This window comes from Siniperca chuatsi, linkage group LG4 (assembly GCF_020085105.1).
Source record: "Siniperca chuatsi isolate FFG_IHB_CAS linkage group LG4, ASM2008510v1, whole genome shotgun sequence".
Lineage (NCBI taxonomy): Eukaryota > Metazoa > Chordata > Actinopteri > Centrarchiformes > Sinipercidae > Siniperca > Siniperca chuatsi.
Window position 1 is genome coordinate 18,216,410 of NC_058045.1, and position 18,263 is coordinate 18,234,672.

General features: G+C 40.3%; 1 protein-coding gene across 1 annotated transcript in view; it reads right to left on the minus strand.

Annotated features, from left to right (window-relative positions):
* Nucleotides 1–18,263, minus strand: part of b4galnt4a (beta-1,4-N-acetyl-galactosaminyl transferase 4a) — a 133,635-nt gene that overhangs the window by 76,817 nt on the left and 38,555 nt on the right. The window contains exon 2 of the mRNA XM_044193731.1: nt 12,011–12,123. Coding sequence (XP_044049666.1) covers nt 12,011–12,123 — 113 coding nt within the window. The remainder of the gene's footprint in view (nt 1–12,010; nt 12,124–18,263) is intronic.

An 18,263-nucleotide genomic window follows, 5' to 3' on the forward strand; every position in this document is an offset into this window, starting at 1 on the left:
CATGCTTACTGTCAGAAACCAATAGAGAGAAGAAGACAGATTTTTATATTACTGCAAATGCTGAAAGATGAAGAGAGACTGAGAATGCTTTGCTTTTATTGTTCAGTGTTTTTCAGTAAGGTTTTTATCCCTGCCTTGTTTCTATTGTTAACCCGTTTTTTGAGTCTTTATGGAACAGAAGAAAAATGGAGGTATGCATGGTTTTTGTTTCCCTTTATCAAGTGGCAACAGCAGCGTTAAGTTTGTATTTTCAAAATGAAAAATTTGTACATTCATTAAACATGTTATTATATATGGTATATATTGTAAAATGAGAGTGAGAAATGTAAAGGGTAACATATTTAAATTTTATTTATAAGCAGTATATAAACAATTAATAGATGTTTATAACACACTATAAAGTAGTTATAAGCAGATAAAGGACAGTTAGTGTTTATTAATGCATTTGTCAAAACTATAACACCTCCTATCAACAATCCATAACTTGTGTATAAGAGTTAATGAATGATCGGCAATAAAACACAGTTGTAAGTCCTGTATGTCTTCATATTTTATATGAAGATTAAATATAGCATTTGTTTATTATAGTAATTAGATACATTTATTAACTTATATTTATTCATATACATTTATATTAATTGATTATGCTAATGTATTTATTATATAATATACTGTATATAAGTATTTATTCATTCATAACGAATTTCTCTTTGTTCTCCATGACAACTGATGAAGGCCGTGAGATGCGGCTAAAAGCTCTGGAGGAAACCTAGTAAGTGATCCTTGAGTCAAGAATTCTTTATAAACAGTTTTAAATCCACCTGTAAATGATTTGTACATTGGTCATAAACAGTTAATAAATGTTTTATAACACAGAGTGAGCATTTGTTCATGTGCATCATCATATACACTAGTCAAGGATACTTCAAAGGAGATGTTATTATTGACAAATATATTAATAAACCTGCTTACAATTACATTATATATAGTGTGTTAGAAACAATTTATTATGTGTTTATATACTGCTTATAAATGGACAACAGGCGAAGAAATAAGTGGTGTTACCATGTAAACTACATAGACATTAGCCTATATAGCATTATTTTATAAGGGGGACAAGATGAAGACTGGTAGAAAGAGAGAAGACAGGTGATAGAGAAGTGATGACAAGGCGGGTAAAAGAGTTGAAGACAAGAAGAGAACAAGGTGGGTGACCATAGGTGGTGAGGCAAGCAAAGATACTGAGATCAATCAACAGGCTCCAAGAGTCTGGCCTCTGCCCAGACAGCGTGGGGACAGCAGAGATCAATGAGGAGTAAGGCCCACAGGCTGGTTCACCACAATACATTATAGACTGGAAACACATTCCAGCCGAATGAGGGAAGAAGGAAGCAAGGAAGCAAGGAAGAGAGGAAAGAGGGGAAAGGAAAGGTTTGATAGCAGGAGAAGAGGGAATGGAGGGAGAGAAACAAAGTAAAACACTGAAAGAGAAAGACAAATAAAAACAGAGCAATGACATAAACAGGGAAACATTGTGTCAAACAAAGTCAAACATATTGAATTGATTCTTTATGAGAACAATCTGAATAGATTACTGCAGTGAAGGTCCAGATAAATCAAAACACTGTTGTATCAGTGAATTTCTACATCTACACGAATGTTATCTTGTGACATTGTCATCACTGTTCTTATCAGCAGTAATTATTCTGTACGGAACATCAGTTACATCCAACGCATCTCTCCATACAGTGGTTAATGTTTTGAGGCCACTCTTAGATGAAAGAGTGCAGACTAAAAGCAAAAAAATGAGACACTTGAAAGCTGGCACCTATAGAAAATTCCCTAGCGAAAAGCTGAAATCTGAAACAAAACACGAAATCCCCTCCAACTCTTCAGAGATATGGCACTCGCTCTAACTCTGGCAAACAGGGAATGATGAAAGCAGGAGATGTTCCCATGGGAATGCAAATGAATGTGCTCCTTCACTTCCTTAGACCCACAGATACACAGCATGCCCACACCAAGAATTGTGTTTCCAATTCAATTACTCACATCACTCCTTCTATCCACCTATCTATCCATGGTGCTACTCTGCCAAGTCTTCCTTATCTGCCTCTCGTCAAATAAATGCCTGAGCGGTGGGAGATCTGGCAAGAAAGAAGAAGAGAGACTGGGAATGCTTTGCTTCTATTGTTCAGCGTTTTTCAGTAAGGTTCTTATCCCTGCCTTGTTTCTATTGTTAACCCGTTTTTTTGAGTCTTTATGGAACAGAAGAAAAATGGAGGTATGCACGTTTTCCTTCCTGTTTCCCTTTATCAAGTAGCAACAGGAGCAGCACCTGCTTGCTTAATCTGTCAAACACACAAGCATGTTCTACACACTTCTACACCAATGGCGTCCACTGCCAGGGCATTTTCAATGATAAAAGCACTTAAAACATTAAGCACTAAAGTTTGTCTTGAAGGGGTTGATGCATTTTCCCATCAAAGGCCTTTGACCATCAGCTCTTTCTGTTGGATCTTGTTCCTCCTATGTAACAAGTATCAAACATTTGTTATAGAATCAGCTTTGTGAAATAAGCATTGAGTTATATATGCAGTGTCATAAAAAGCCATCTGAGTATGAATAGAGGGAAATATCTATTCCCTTACCACAGAGGGATTATATGGAATGAACAGACTGAAGTGGCAGGTAAGGATATACATTTACCCTAAACTCCCACGTCATCCATTTCCAACTTCACCATGACGAAAATGACAATCAATTTCAAGGGATGATTCACAATGTTAATCATTTTTCCCTGTATAATTCAGCAAGAATAAAACATGATTGAAACATCTTTTTATTTTTTTCAAGCACAATCTGCACATAGTTTAGTTGACTCCCATGGCTTCATCTCTCGTAACCAGAAGTAATATCTCGTCAACAAACACAAACCTAGAGGAAGTTAGACCTTTTACATATAGTGCAAAAACCAATTCAATTTAATAAAAAAAAAATCACCCAGCCCAAATGCCAACCCTGACCAAAGATTGATTTGCTGAACCAAAGGTGTTCTACAGACATACAATTTCATTGATTATCATTTCGACATGATGAACCTGTCACTAACAAAACATAGAAGCATAATTTCTCTTTACAGTTAGCAGACAGGATTTGCAGCCCTGAACTCATAGACTTCCCACGACTTTATCAGCAGTCCACTTTGACCACACTCAGCAGGCATCCATCATATCATTGTAATAGAAAGTACCCCACAGAGAGAGAGGGGTGGAGGTGAGAAAAAGAAACAGACATATAGTCTAGTGCCATGTCTACTGACTCAGTGACCTTCACCCAGCATAGCCCCAGTATGAAACTGACCGGCAACAGCAAACAGCCTGCCGGTAACAGCTTAGCACTGACCAGTGCTGGAACAAAGCCAGCTGACAGGAACCAGAGCGAGTAGGGAAAGAGCAGGACTCTTCAATAAAAGGACTGAGGGTGATCCCACTGTGTAATGCTTTTCCTCCCTATCTGGGATATAGAGGATGGGAATAAAGCTACATTCTCTAATTCTCTCACGCCCTAAAAAAGGAAAAGAGATAAATTGTTTAGGTTGGCATGTGGATTTAGGTATCTTAGCTGTCCATTTTCAGAATATTTCTACAGTATGTCTGCATGACTGTGTGCATGTACACAGTGCAGTATACTGCATGTGCGCACAGAGCTGTTGGTCTTGAGAAACAGTCTTCCAGTCCGTTAACATCTGGCCGTGGCCTGTGCAGACCTCAGCTCTGCAGCCCCGTCTGGGAGTTTATTGCAGGCCAACAGCTTGGATCTCCATCCTCTGTGAATCAACAGCAGGCTGACAAATGCCTGAGAGGTGATAGTGAGAATGAGTGAAAGCACTGAAGCACCCAGAGGAAAAACAATTCTGGAATGAAGCCTCAAATAGCCTCATATAACGAAGCTGTCTACACCCCCAAGCTTGAAAAATGGCAGGGAAGAATGCACTGTTTGTATGGTTACGAGCTAGTTATCAGAGGAGTGAAATTATGTGCATATAAGGGAATAAATTAATTATCAAGGGGATATACATTGCTGCATAAGGACCAGCACTTTAAAAGGTTTGTTAAGACCAGATAAATCCTGAATACAGTTTTAATCCTCTGATTTGGTTTGATCCACGACTAAAGAGAGAACAGTTAAAGAAAAATTCATTTTTTCCATCAGCTATGATGACACTGTACTTACCAAAGATCTAGGAACAAGGGAAAATGAGCAGCTAGACAATGCGGCTGGTTGTTACAAGCCAACAGTGTAGCCAGATTACCTAAACCATTTTATTTGGGGGTAAAACTGAAAGTAAGCACAACTCAAATGTCAGTAGTAATCCCTCATTGCACAGCAAAACCGTGTGTGTGCACAACTACGGCAGGTAGATTAGCTTAAAGCTGAACCATGAAATCATGAATGAGTTTGGGTAATAATTTTACAGTTTGCCTTTGTTTTCGCCTCCAAAGAAGTTTGGCTAATCTGGGGCTTTGTTTAAAACCTGTATGAACAATTGACGGCTCGTGTTTCTTGCCATGTCAGTCATTTTTTGCAATGTTTTTGCATTCAGCAATTAACTTGGTGTGCACAACCTTATTATTACCCATAGGAATGATGGCCAAAACTCTGAAAATAAGACCCAAGTTGTAATAGACCAGATTCCCCCTTTTTAAGCGCATGGCAAAGGTTGCTTAGGATATTGCCGTAGGACTATTAACGTGTCATTCATTGAGTTTTAGAGAAAAAACAGACCTTAGGAATCTTTAACAGCCATTCGATAGACTGAAATGGAAAACTCAGAAACAGTAACTTTAATTAACTTCCTGTTAAGATCCAAACAAGTTCACTGTAGCATTTGATTAATCTCAAGTATAATAACAGCACACTGTGTCTATAGACACTTTTTTCTAACCATCATTTGTGATTGAATTGCTCCAGATCTAAGTTTCAGTAGACTTTTTGAGTGAGATTACTGTGTGACAAAATCAGCTATTTTATTATTATTCTGTCTGGGCTATACTAACTATAGTTAGTTACTGTCTGTTTGTCGTTCCTGTATAGCAAACCTCACTGTCTCGTAACTCTGCTACGGCCGCTCAAGTTGTCATTTGTGCCTCAGAAGGAATTGACCCACCATTATCTTTCAGCTCTGAGTTCATATTTTACAGTTGGCTTACTTTGCAACAGAGAGGAGTCCACCAATAATAGCTCTATTATCCCTCCAGCTCCCATTTAGACTGTCAACCTGTAGCAGTTCTTTGCTTCACTCGACAGACTCTCAGGACCAAGTTAGCAGTCCTTGAGGACAAAAATGTAATTAAGCTCTTTTAGTAACATAGGTGACAACACACTTGAGAAAAGTAACAGAAAACAAATGCAGTGTGAGCTCAGACATCCTGGGGTAGGGCGCTCAGGCTGATGTATCAAATGCCTCATGGGAGATCCATTTCCACTTGGCTGGCTGCAGATCCAATCAGCCGGCAGGAGACAACTCCGCCAACTAAATGTCAGAGAGGAGGCCACTGAGTCACCACCTGGATTCATCACCCTGAATTGCTCATCGACTATCCTTTTAAATCTGTGACAAATGCTAAATAAATGTAACGGGTACCTGCAAAAATGAGTCATGTGTCAATGAGCTCCACGGTGAAATCTAAATGTCAAATTGAGCAATTACACTGCGACGCTATCCCTTTGTTTGGGTCCATTTACAGATTACATGAAGCCTAATGCCTGGCTACCACACACAGCATTGCCTCGTCACAGCCAAGTCGGTGTAGTGTAGTTGAGTGTGTTGAGTCTTGCTGATCAGCCATGTGTTTATTTACTAGTCAGTCCATGCTCTCTGCTCCTCATCATTCTTAGGCAAGTCCCCCAGTGCCAGCACCAGCTCCATCCCATCTCCCATAAACTATCGGCAAGGCCAGAGCGATGTAAGGCAGCCATATTTACAGCCCTGAAAGCAATTGGAGGTTAACAATGAGGCCTGGCTGCTGCGGTTTATGAGCTGCTGTAAAATTGCCACTATGATTAAAATCTCCGTCAGGTGAAAGACAATGGTGCAGCCCTTTCTCTCAAGCCTCCTGTGAAATATGTCCTCACACTCGTCCTCCCTTGCTCTCCTCTCAGCTCCATGACCTCGTTTGCAGGCCTTTACCTTGGCTAACTGACCTTTTACAACCCACTGTCTTATTAATGTCTGGGAAAGTGCACTGAGAGTTGTTGGCCTGCCCTTTGTGTGTGTGTGTGTGTGTGTGTGTGTGTGTGTGTGTGTGTGTGTGTGTGTGTGTGTGATGGTGTATAATATAGGGTTCTTTAGATACCAGTGCATAATAGATTTATTAACCTGAAAGACATTTTTCACTTCTGTGATAATGAACAACAATTTCCTTATTGTGACTTCTATGTTGAAACTGTGAAATGAGTTGTAATGTCTTCGTAATGTACTTTTTAAACCTTACAGTGCCATGTAACATGTGCCACATGTTATTGTTAACGGGAAATACTTTTCACAGTCTCTGACCAGTCATTAAGACAACCGACAGACGTCCAACTGGTCAATGTCTAACTTTAAACTGACATCAACTCGACGCAGAATGGGTAAAGCATGTGTCCAGCTGGTGATTATCAAACTAACTTGAATTTGATTGGCAAAGCTGCTTATGCTGTGAGTACAATGTGACTGATCAATCACATTGTCAAGAAGATCCTAACGTTTACCAGGTGAAGGTGTATGTGGCCTTTGTTGTGTGATGTCGCACCTCAGCTCTTTTTCTCTGAAGGTTCATTTCATCAAACCACCACTTCCACACTCCCGAAATCAATCCCTTTTTTTTTTTTAGAAGTAACTTTCCTACAGCGGACTCAGCAGCAAATTTACTTTCACTTTCAGCCATGTGTGTTGGTGCTAGTCAATACATTAAAATCGGCGCACCACTAATGTATTGCATAGCATTAGGAGTGTGCCATATCCTATTGTTCAAATTTGTCATATGACAATACTTTTGTTATTGTGACGCGTCGACGTATTTATGATATGACAGTGTACAGCAGCAACACACATGACTAAAAGAAAATGTAACGTTGCTGCTGGCTCCACTGACGAGGAGTCCGCTTAAAAAATGTAACAACTTCTGAAGTGTAGAAGTGGTTTGATGAAATAAACCCTCAAAGAAAAAGAGTAAAGAGTACACATCATCTAGTAACTACATTGACCACAATACAAGTCGCATCAGAATCTGATTCAGCTAAGGTGAGCTAAGATCAATCATGACATTGTAGGTTCGCATTACGCTAACTCATCAGAGCAACACGTTGCAACGTTGCAAAAAATGTGCGAAAAAAAGAGTTTTTACAAGTTGGGAAGGCTTATGGTGCAGTCAGTCACAGTCAGGTGGCGATGTGGGAGGAATTAACAAAGAGAGCAAACAGCTGCCAGCCAAACATCAGCTGGACACACATTTTATCCAATACAGTCTGCACTGAGTTCAAGTAAGTTTAAAGTTCAGTATTGAGTGTCAGTGATATTATTTTAAGGCCATATTGTCCACCCCTACATGGCATGCACGTGTCTGTCTTTCAATCTTTCATTTTTTCCTTCCTCAATTTTCTTAGTGCATCTGTCTAAATAACCATCTAACATCAGTGATTGAAAAGAAAATTGCCTTTTGAAACATTTGTTCTTTCATTTATATTTCAATCAATGTTAATGATTCCCAGTTTCATCAAATGTGCTCATCTGTTTTTGTCCCCCAGCCTTTTTGTCTGCTGTGAAGCCCCAACCTTCCTCTTTTGCCTTCATCATTCTTCCCTCTCATCAGGTACGTGAGATGAAGGGGCAGACCCATGAAAGCAATCTGCCACTGACAGGAGAAGCAGGGTGCAGAGCACAGAATCCATATCTCATCCATATTAACATACACACAAACATACAATCACACAGACACACATACGCGGCCACATGGTAACATGTATGCACCAAATGGCATAAGGACAAAAACATACCTTGCTTTATATAACCTTTGACTGTCAGAAAAAGTGGTAACCACCTGGAGGCTCCCCTGGAAGTGGCACACACATGCACACACTTTATGATCTATTGCAGGTTTCATCTTGAAAAGCAGGTGGCCAGAGAGATATTCCATGTCTTTCAAAAATATTAAATAAAACACCCTAAGTCGGTTCCTGTAATTGCCAACCCTGACACACTGTCAACTATTTAAGCTGCAATTTTAGTGATTTGCAGGCAAAGAAAGAAAGGTGCAGAGGCAAACATTTGCTGCTCAGTCGCAGCCTTTCACAGAGGCAGAGAGGAGCGTAATTACTTCCTCTACAGAAAATCCTGCTCCTCATCTTCTCACCTCTCTTTACTTCTGATTTTCTCTTGTTTCCTTCCATCAACTTCTATCCTCCCTTTTGTCCGTCCTCTCCTTTGCCCTCTCCTATCTTTTTCGTCTTCCCTCTAATGTGCTCCAATTAACACTCCCTGCATGTTGTCTCTGCTACTACCGCTTTCTCCATCCATCTGACAACAAACAAGTTGTCATCCTCTTCTTTTAAAAATTATTTTTGGGCATTTTTTGTTTTATTGGATAGTCACAGTGGAGAGCGACAGGAAAGGCGGGGGAGAGACAGAGAAGGGATGACATGCAGCAAAGAGCCCGGGCCGGAATCAAACCCGGCCACTGCGGTAATGGTACGTGCTCTGCCAGGTTAATAATGGTACGTACTCTACCAGGTGAGCTACTGCGGTGGCCCCAGCATTGTCTTCTTTACCTTTACTCACACCAAGGATGCCACTTTGCTTTTTCTATCACTTACACTTTTAGAGAAGAAGTAGGAGGCAGAAAGTGCAAGAAAATAGAGAGATAAACAAGTGATAAGAGTGTCATTTAGAGACTTAATATATGTTGCAAGTCTCATAAAATTCCTCGTTGAATTAATTTAAGCAGTGGGCGATGCACCAATATTTTTATCTATGCGCGTGTGTGACAGTCCTCGTATCTCTTGTTTGTGCTGCTGAATTGCAATAAGGTCATTCCATTTTCTTTTAGGCTGTCTATTAATTTTGAGTGCACACAGCCTTGGGGGCTTTCTGTTTGTTTTCATCCATGCCATTTTGGTTTCATTGTCTGAAATTTCTGAAATGGCAGCTTTAGGGAGCTATTAGTGCAGCACAAAACACTAACAGTTTAACAGAGGAGGTGAACAAGGAAGAAGGGCCTCTGTCCCCCTGACCCATATTACAGCACATTAAACACACTAAATCATCCTCTCTCTCTCTCTCTCTCTCTCTCTCTCTCTCTCTCTCTCTCTCTCTCTCTCTCTGTCTTTCTCCCTCTTAGACACACACACGTCTGGTGTTGAACTTATCTTTGGCCATCAGGCCTGGAAACACGGACTACAGCTTTGACCTTTAGCACTGACATTTTCTAAGTGAAGGAGCATTCTCACTGGAGCAGCATCACATTGACTGAAGGTGTCGATTATGTGGCTTTGGATTTCCTCGAGATGTTGGTGCTGAATGAGCAGCAAAGTCTAGAGAGATGTGAAACACAGTATGCTACTTATGCACACTTAGAAGCACACACACACAAACTCAGAGGTCAAGCATAGCTGGAACAAAGAGCTGATAAATGGGCATTTAAATTATAGATTATGAGAGAAGATGTTGTAGAGCTGAACAGAAAAGTCTTAAGGGTGAGCCGTGTTGACATGCGCACACACACACACACATACACACACCTACCTTTGAAAGTATAGAACATAATGCTTGTTACAAATAAAGCAGTGCTATAGATAACCATAAATGGAGCTCAGTCTTATACTCTACTGATCGTAAATCCAACTAAGCACCTCCTGCAGCAGGCCAATTCTATCTCCTATATTGTAATTGTGATGATTTAGAGCGTGTTTACCGTCCAAGAATGAACACAGTTCATCTAAGTGATCATTATTTGAAGCAAACCAAATCTATCACCTGTCGTTTAGGGAATAAATGACAAAGCAATGCTATTAAAATTCATAAAGACCATGCCATAAACTTTCTGACACATTTTAGTGACTTCAGCAGAATGCTTAGAGTGCAGCCGCATATTTGAGCTTCAGTACACGAGACTGACTCATCCTGAGAGCCGCTTTTCATTTGACTGTTATAGAAGAGAAGCCCTTACGCTATCAGGCAGGTTTAGAGTTTAGAGGAGGGCCATTGAGAAAAAACCCTGCAGGCTTCCCTTCATGACTCTTATCTCTTCAAGCACATTTCCTAAAGCCTTCACTTAAATCGATTTTGAAGACAACTGCATTTTATGGAATAAGATATATCGTCTTCTTCTCTTGGATGGTCCCCTTGGCTAGTCAACAGCCATACAGCGATATTGTAACAATTTGGGTTTTAACGTTAACTGTTTGGGTCTTAAACTCCTGCAGCCACAGCCTGTGTGTGGCAAAGTACATACTGTATGTTTTGCACGGTGTATTAGAGTGATGTTACTCTGCACATTTTGTGCCATACTGTCAGATTTGTCAATGATATAGTTACTACTGCATATGCAGGTCAGAAATCAGTGTGACCACCGTGATATGATACAGTGAAATATGTCTGACAGAGAGACATACAGTATTGATCAAAATCACCTATAGTTAGATTAAAATAAAGTGAAATTAGTTTTCAATTATGTGTTATATCTTGAGAGAAGCAAAAAAACTGATTAGAATAAAAATACAGATAATTTCTTAGAATAAACTCTTACTGGTTCTTAACTGTCTATTAATTCATTTAAATTCATTCTACATACAGCAGCTTCTCAGGGACTTCCTTTATAGTCCGGTGTAATGATCCTCTCTAGCAAGCAGAGAGGTAAAAGCTTTTTATTATCAAAATACCAATAACTAAATCTGATGCATCTCATTAATTTGTACCTGTCTACATCCCTTGCTCTACAATGATTTTGATATCAAACATACAACATACCACATAAACTATGCAGTGAACATTTAATTACTGCAGATTGTCTGACTTCACAGCCTGATTCCTCAGCACCTCAGGTAGTTTTACAGATACTGGAGCCTCAAGCTAGTTACCATTTCAAGGTAGACAGCCTGTCAACATGAGTGGCAAGTGCTGGCATGGAAACCTGGCCGATTGAGGTTGAGGAAGGAGGAGCTAATGTGCTCTGCAGGTCCTGCAATACTTGTAAATTATCTGTGGGTCCACAATTGTTATACGTAACCCTAAAATCCACCTACTGTCAGGGGAAATAAGAGTTAAAGTGTCAGATTGTCTCAGTGGTTTACTGCTGAATGTACCAAGTGCTAATAATCTCTGGCGGTGGTCCAAACTCTGCCTCATGTTCTGATGTTGGGTATCACTCTGACTATATTCACATCTCTCAGCATGAAAGCTATCACAGAAATAAATGCTTGAGGTGGAGGTTAGATTGCATGATGTATTCACAATATATTTTGAGCTGTGGCCTCCCAGACATTATTAAAATTCAGTGCAGTGGGTGGGGTCACCAGGCTAAACTGTAGATGGGTTTTAAAGAGCAAAAAGACAAGTTTCAAAACAAGAAAATCTGATCACATATTCTCAAATGTTTCCCCACCTAAATTAGCCAATTACATATACACCTTAACCTGCATCTAGTTTACGTTGCATCGTCCCTTATCTCTTTTCTATTATGGAGAGGGTGGGCTCTCTTTTTTTGGGCACCAGCTGAATGGAGCACCAATCAGTGGGTGCACAGAGAAAAAGAGCCCAAAGTTTTTAATGATGACTAAGATCCGAACTGTGATTGTTGTAGCCCTGATGAGCTTCTCCACACACACACACGAGCAATAAACTCATTGTTGCTTAGTCAGAAGAGTGTGGGTGTGTGGGGTGCGTGTGTTTAGGTTGTGACATTGCATTAATATTCAGTCCAGAGTGGTGAGACAGAAAAAAAAAGAAATACAGCAAGAAAGAAAGACTCACTGCAGCCTCGTCCTCCCTGCTGTCGCTGGTGTCCTCACTTTTGTGGTGGCCGGCTGAGGAGCGAATGTCCCTCTTACGGCTGGCGTCCGTCCCCTCCGTCTGTCTCTCTCCATCTGGGCCAAGGTGAAAACATGGACACTGTTCAGAAAGCCAGCAAGCACCATCATCCTCATCATCATCATCATTGTTGTCATCCTCATCTCCATTTTAATCATCTTCATTAATAGCATCATTGTCATTCTGATCTCTATCATTACCATCGATAGCATAATTATAATTATGAATATCTTCATTACCATCATCATCATGGTCAACAATAATTTCGAGCTATCACTCATTTTTCTTCCTACTGAGCCTCTCTACTGTAATCAAACCCAGATAAAGGTTTCTGGAGAAAAAGGAGATTAAGTGGAAAAAAATGTAATTGGAAAAGCAAAAAGAGACAAGAGAGAAGAATAAAAACCAGTCCGGCGGGGGAAATATGAAGTGGGGGAAGTGAAAATGGGAAAAAAAAGGAAGAGATCGAGAAATGGAGAGACATAAAGAATAGCTTTTCTTGCTGCGAAGTGGAGCTGTTAGGATGCTGTCATGCCACAGATGGATTATAGGAGTTTTGCTGCACAATGGTGACAGTTGCCTTGGCCAGGAGAGAACAACCGGAATTTAAATCCACTCATTACGAGTGTGTGTGTGTGTGCACGCAGCTGTGTGTATTTGTGTGTCCGTCACAGAGCATATGGTCAAAATTGCCACCTCTCCATGCTGCCAGCAAAACACACGCACATACATACACACATGCTGTCATGGACGATCAAACCAGAGCACAATTCAATACAGAACAGTAACAGGATATTCAACACTTTATGGGAGCCTGGTTATTTGGAGTTACAAGGAGCGAATGGATACTCATAAAGGTTTCCTATAAGGGTTTTTACCTCTACGAGGAGTTCATATAAAAAGGGAATCCATACTCTATTCACTCCAATCTCTTTTTATTTGTGTTGCACAGCATTCGATCCCATTTGGCTGACATGGTTCACGAATGCATAACATTGCTACAGCTCGGATGGGCTGCCATAAAAGGTGGCGCCTGTGCCAAAACGGAGGGGGGGACTTTGTGGTGTCCCAAATGCATTACAGTGAAAGTGGTTCATTACTGTCTGCTGAGCAGGGGTGGTTGTAGTGAACGCACATGCATACAGGCACACAAGGGGGTGGATTGTGATTAAAAGACAGAATGGGGAGAACGGGGTGGCTATAAAGCATAATGAGAGCTAATGGTTTTCCAATATTTCCCCTTAACAATGAGTCTGAGTGGGCTGAATTAGATTGGGTGGGGCTTTGGGGGAGGTGGTGTGTGTGTGTGTGTGTGTGTGGCAGGGTAGAGCTGCAGGGAGATTGATGTGGTCATGGAGAAGAGGAAAGGCAGATAGGTGTACTTGTGCATGCTCACTCATCATTCATGTAAAGAGACAGAGAGGAGACCGTGGAAAAACAATAAGAAACAATCAAAGTCGAAAACACATAATAAAATGTAGCAAAAGTGAGTTTTTCTCTTGTACAACTTGTTCTGCATCTCATAAAAGTCTCCAGCAAACATAATCTGTGTTGAGGATTTGTTTTCCTCATTTGTTTGGATATCATCTTGCCTGTTTCCCTCCATTCCCTTTGCAATTTCACAGATTCCAGACAACTGTAATAAAAATCTGCTTTGATCTGAAAAAAATCATATCCATTCGCTGAATAAATGAAACAGAGGAGAAAATTGCTGTGTTCACAATGCATTCCCTTCTAAACTGCATTCCCATCTTTCTCTCTGATTGTGTAAGGGTATATTGTGTTGTATGTTTTCCGACTCTTGTCCGCTCACACCAAAGTGCATTGGAGAGGTCACCCCAACCCCCCCAAAAAAGGAACAAAAAAAACATAATACCAACCGATGGAAGTCGAGGAAGCTTTCAGTGAGTGTAATTTCCATATCTAGCAAAGACACGTGAGCCACAGGAACCGTGCACTGAAAACAGTCAGTCCGCAGTCCAACTCGACGTAGACAGTCTAAGTACGGCCTCCGGGGTCTATCAAAGCTTCGCCAGATCAAAGAGCAAACACCAAAGAGTAGCCGTGCTCAGCTTCGTCTCACTTCAAGCCTGCCTTCCTGCCATTGTTGAGCCAAATATAGCAAGACACTTCAACTTCCAAGTTTTTATCTTACTATGTAACTTAAACCTCTTTTAGTAAAAGTTCTAAATGTAGATTTCAGTAGCAGCATGTGTTCCTTTGTAAAAATGTGTCTAAATGTTCAGGGTGCTCTAGTATTTAACGTTCATAAAAATGACATGCACCTACATGTCAAAATACCACAAAGATATTAAACAACATGATACTGGGGATAATCACCCCAATGGGTGCAAATAGCAAATTCCTTTGTTTTATGCGTTGTGATTTATCTTTTACTTAATTTTGCTGTGTATTTTATGTTCTTCCACTGAGTAAACACTGCATGAGTCACGGCATGAGTCAACTGGCAGCACATCTCCCCTTAACTGTTTATCTGAGACTATTATGAGCAGAAAATGCACCAGGGAGCGAGGTGATACTCCCCTTTGCCTCGCCTCATTTATGTAAGTGATCACCTTAAATATGAATGAGCACATAAAACATAAAAATCTCATATCAGTCCTACTTGGAAATTAAATGAGTGACAGCTTTGAACCTCACTAAACCTTCTGCTGAAAATAACTCATCACTGTCCAAGATAAAAAGGTTAAAATATCTCATACTTATACATACAGAATAATAAGGGCCTTACTGTATACATATATTATACTCACAATTACCTCCACCTATATATGCAGAATAAGATGATGCATTGTATTCTGTATGCAAAAGAAATATTCAAGCAGTATAGAGTGTGACTGACAGCCAAACCCATCTGAGCTTTCTTTATTACTGTCAGTAGAGAGAGAAAAGTCACCTATGGAAACTTCCACCAGATGACAGAAAGCCATCGACCAACATTATGAGGCATACTTCAACAAAGGATTCACTTTCAAATAATTTCTCTTCTTCTTCAAGTTCCTCAAGCATTGTCTTTTGAAGTCTGAGGAGAATAATTTTTAACTGAACTTCTTTCCTGAGAAAATAAAGAGTACTTCAGCACTAAAAGTACAAAACGCGTCTCTGCACCATATGCAGAGCCTTAGAAAAAATTGCCTTATCAAGTGAGGTGTAACGTGGAAATAACGTTCCATTGCTATATATATCATTATAGTTACATTTAAATCATTAGTGCCTCATTCGCAAAGAGTCCCTTTATATGGATAAATGTTTGAACATTTGAAAAAGAACATTCACTGCTAATACATTCTTCTAATAAATTCTTCAACAATCCCAAAAGGAGAAGATAATGAGAACTGCAAAGCATTTGTAGTTTGTGTGTGTGTTGGACCATTTGTAGAGAAATGTTCAAACATTCTTTGCCAACACATCCCTTAGCACTCCTTAATACTCTTAAAAGATAAGTTGGTGCATGTGTGATGTGTGTGAGTGTGTGTCCTGACTAAATGTATGCATGCATATGTATGCTTATGTGTAGCTTGTCAGATACAAAGCTGTGGTGCTGCAATGGGAATGAGATGTAAATATTGTTCCCTGCTGGCGGGAAGCAGAGGTTTGATGAATCAATCAATCAAATACTGTGGCTGTGAATCAGCCATACATGCATTGCTATCATTTACTCACAGAGACTAACATAAAGTTAAAAAGAACTGAAAGAACAGGATGTGCTAAAGGACAGGCATTTACACACACACACACACACACACACACACACACACGAGTTGACCATGATGCAGTGTGTAGCAGCCGCAAGGTGAGGTAAGTCTGACGTCTGTGGTCTACTGCGAGTCGAGAGTCAGTCCCAGTCCCTAGACTGTAGCGGGACTTCCTCAAGCCTCCACGCGGGCTCTAATGAAGTAATGAAGAGCAGACTGGCAGGTTAATGGAAGCCAATCGACTACAAGCTCCGCCACCAGCAGGAGACCAGGCAGAATACTAATCATTCCTCTCTTATGTTCTTCCTAATCTGTTCATGTCCCCCGGTCCTAAAACTGCAGCACTATTTACTGTGCAGGTAAGATGGTGGAGAGCAACTTCTGTAACCTCCAGAGGACAGAGATAGTGACTGATTTTTGGAGTGTTTTGTAGATTAAGTCTGTGACAGAGTATATTAAAAATCACAATAAACAGCAGTCTTATCCAAGGTTGATGTGGGTGTAATCTGTAGATAGAGACAAAGAGTGGGGGAAACTTTCTCTAGCTTCCTCTTCTTTTGAGAAATGAGTAATAAGTTCACCTTGCCTGGCTGCCCTTTTAAAACTAATGATATTCTAAACTCTATAGCTTTCAGCAAACTGCGGGTGTCAGAGCTCTCATCTCTGCTGTACATGGACCACTTTATATGTATGTGTGTATTTCAGTGTGTTGCGTATATGCATACAATATATGCATATGTGTGTGCGTGTTGTATCTCTGTGTCTCGTTTTATCTTTAAACAAGACTGACTGGAATCACTGGGTTTCACTGCAAGGCGATGCTCCACTATGTTAAGTGATAGACAGAATGGTGATACAGCAGAATGCTAATCACAGAATCAAAGTAGTGAGTGCAGTGGGAGCTATGAGCATGGCAATGAAGGGCAGTTAGAAGAGAAAAGAGGAGAAAATTTAGCATTAGGCTATAGAAGAGATAAATAAAACTGAGGTGGTTAACTAGGAAAAGTTTAGTTTGAACATATTTAACAAAGTCCAGTCATGACAAATTAGATAATAATAATCTGTTTCGGAGCGCTCAGGATCTGTTCCATGTAATAGCACATCTGGTAAACAGAGGAAATAATAGCACACAGTTAACCACGCCAGCTCAGAGTGGTTACAGAACAATGGCAGGGGTCATTATCACAATTCATTTGCCAGTGTTATCTCAAGAGATTCATGTTCAACGTTAATGGAGGACTAGCAACAGAACACAAGCAGGAAAAAAATCATTAAGTATTGTTGGGACTCCACAGATGAATTCATTAATTTGGGTGATTGTTAACTGAACTTTTGTTAGGAGACTGCATTCTCTTTTGTCCCACAATCCTGAGAGCCATTGAACACAGCATCGGCCAGTCTAACCTGTGACCCGGATGTCACTAGGTCAATAAAAAAGGTCAGCGATGCTTTGTTCTCTCTCTTTCTCCTGGAATCCTTCACTGCAGCTGATAGCCTGTGGCTGGCTCCCTCTCAGTGTGGCCTGCTCACCAGCAGACACCCACCTGAACTCTCTCCTCCTGGCTTCACCATGTGATCTGCTTGGAGCAGAAACACGCAGCAGAACCGAAGTCTCCAGATTTATCAAAGCGCTGCAAAGGCCTCTTAAATCTCTGCAACAAAGTTTAGCGCAAACAGCTGCCACACACAAAGCCTGCCAGCTAACTTCACATGCTATCAGGAGCACAAAGCAAGTTAACACCAAGCAGTTAACTCTGTAAGGACAACCACAGGCAGAGCGACTGGCTTCCTAACGTAACAACCGGGCATAGCATAGAGTAACAGTGTATCTAGCTAAGAACAGGACTGTTAACATTTGTACATGTGACGTTACTGATGTGTTTTTCTGAGGTTTTGTTGTTGTGACGTGTTTATCTGTTTGTTAACCACATGCTAAGTTGATAGTTGTTGCTCTCTCTCTTTGCATGCTAATTAACTCCTTTTAACTTGGCACTGTTATCCTAAACAGACCACACACATACACCTCTATTTGTCCCTTAAAGATAACCACACACAGCGGAGAGTAACTTTAAAGCTCCCGCTTCAGATGTTTCTTTGTTTCTGACCACGTGGGTTCATGCTCGTACACTTGAGACATACATAAGCAGAACAAAGAAACATACACACATTGCTTTTGGTGCGCACCCAGACCTACACACACACATACACACACCCTTTGTTCTGTAGTTTAGTGTATTTAGAGTTAGTCTTCACATTGTGTGTTTTTGCTTTGTTTATCTTTTAAATAAATGCTTGTGTATAATTATGCTGGCTTCTTTAATGTTGTGAGTGAGTAATTTGCCAACCTCTTCTATGTTGAATTCCAAATCCTTCAACCTACTAGCTATTGGTGGAAATTCTGGTTATAGTTATTAATTAAATTATTAATCTGAGTTCCTAATTGATAATTGAGTGTATTTTATGACTGAATCAATTAATTG